The sequence below is a fragment of the Calidris pugnax genome, unplaced genomic scaffold, assembly GCF_001431845.1.
Source record: "Calidris pugnax isolate Ruff unplaced genomic scaffold, ASM143184v1 scaffold1, whole genome shotgun sequence".
NCBI classification, from domain to species: Eukaryota; Metazoa; Chordata; class Aves; order Charadriiformes; family Scolopacidae; genus Calidris; species Calidris pugnax.
Genome location: NW_015090800.1, coordinates 11,127,840 through 11,129,525, shown reverse-complemented (window position 1 = coordinate 11,129,525; position 1,686 = coordinate 11,127,840). Strand labels below are relative to the sequence as shown.

General features: G+C 58.5%; 1 protein-coding gene across 3 annotated transcripts in view; it reads left to right on the top strand.

The window, feature by feature from the left end:
* Nucleotides 1-6: 6 nt before the first annotated feature.
* GNPTAB (N-acetylglucosamine-1-phosphate transferase, alpha and beta subunits) overlaps nt 7-1,686 on the top strand; it is a 47,675-nt gene continuing 45,995 nt past the window's right edge. For 2 of the 3 annotated variants that reach the window (XM_014937346.1, XM_014937347.1), the window contains exon 1: nt 7-161. In XM_014937346.1, coding sequence (XP_014792832.1) covers nt 45-161 — 117 coding nt within the window. In that variant the 5' untranslated portion in view covers nt 7-44. The remainder of the gene's footprint in view (nt 162-1,686) is intronic. The other variant, XM_014937348.1, reaches the window with a different exon arrangement.

Below are 1,686 nucleotides of genomic sequence, written 5' to 3'. Positions count from 1 at the left end.
GCCGCTCCGGGGGAGGCGGCGGTAGCGGCGGCCGCCGGCGGGCCATGCTGCTAAAGCTCCTGCAGCGCCAGACCTATACCTGCCTGTCGCACAGGTATGGGCCCTGCCTCTGCCTCGGGGGGCTCGTCCTCATGATCGTCTCCGCCCTGCAGTTCGGGGAGGTCAGTACGGCGCCGCGCCGGCGGGGCCTGGCTGCCCCCCTTCCCTTCTCCCTTCTCCCTTCCCCCGGGCAGCCCTGGCCGTGCCGGCGGGGAGAGGCGCCCGGCGCAGCGCGGGTCGGTTCGGGGCTCCCCCCCCCTTCACCCCCCGCTTTCGGGAGCCGGGTGGTTGTCACGTCCTGTCAGCAGCGAGTTCCTTCAGCAAGCGGCTTGGGCGTGAATGTCGATTATACATATACATGTTATATATATTTAAGGCATGTGGGGGAAAACGCGGTTCCCGGTACGGGCGCTCCCTTTCTGCTGTGGGATGCGGCGGCTGAGGAAGGGCCCGAAGCGGCCCGGCGTTCTCGGCGTGCGGAGGGAGGGGGGCGCCGGCCCCGGGGCCTGCCCCAGCCGTCGGGGCTTCGTCCCTGGCCTTCCCGGGGGGCGGCTCCCCCGCCTCGGGCCGCCGCCTTCGCGCTCCGCGGGCGCGTAAGTGTCGCCCCGCGGGCAGTAACGGCGGGGGTGACACAGACACGTCGTGCCCCCACCCCGGGGGGCTGTGCCGTGGTGTCCAACAGCCTTGGTGAGCCCGGCTGAGGGAAACCTGCGTGCTCCAGGAGCTCCTGTTTTCTTGTCTTGTGCAATCTTTTCCACTTCCCTTATCAGGTGATTTATTATCGCTGTATTTTTAATTTTTTAAAAAATTTATTTGACCCTTCTAAAGCCTGTTCTGATGTAACCTTCCAAGTCAACTTGGAGCGACAGAATCTTTCTCCCTTGCAGAGTTTCAAGAGTTAAATGCCTCCAACCTGCCTGCAGCTCAGCAGAGACTCTGTTAAATTGCTCCCTACTTATTAATCAGTTTGCCTTTTCTTTTGTGAAAGATGTAGTATAGCTTCTACTTTTTCTAGGTACTCTACACCCATATAAAATTGTAAATCTTAAAGTTTCATTTTGTGTTACCCTGACTGTTGTGGAAGTCATCCATGAAAGAATCTGGAGGAGAAGAAAAGAATCCTGCTTCAGTGTAGTGTTTGAGAATATAGTGAGCATTCAGGGAATTAAAGCAAGTATTTTTGTCAGTGTAAAAGGATGGCGGTGTTAAATGCAAACAGACTGGTATTTCCCGATTCCTAAATTTCTCACCCCATCCTCACTCTTCATTTCTGTGCCGAAACATGCAGGGAAGGCTTAAACGCAATCTCAGCATGTATCTTTATGACACCCAGGAGTCCTCCCGATCCCTCATAGCCGGGGAAAGAGAAAATTTGCTTTGCAGCGTGTCTGGAAGCAGGACCGGACGGCGCAGCTCCGCCGGCCACAGCCGGAGAGGTGTGGAAGAACTCTTAGAAAACCCGTTGTGCGGCTCCGTAATTTCGGGATCACCGTTACCACATCAAAACGTTTGAAGTCTGTTCCGCAGCCGGCAGCCCCGCTGTCCACAGCGCCGTGGGCGAGGGGAGCGCCCCGCGCTGCGGCGGGAAGCCGAGAGGGAGCCCCGCTGACGGCGGCGGGGCTGGAGACCGCCGCCCGCCTCCTCCCG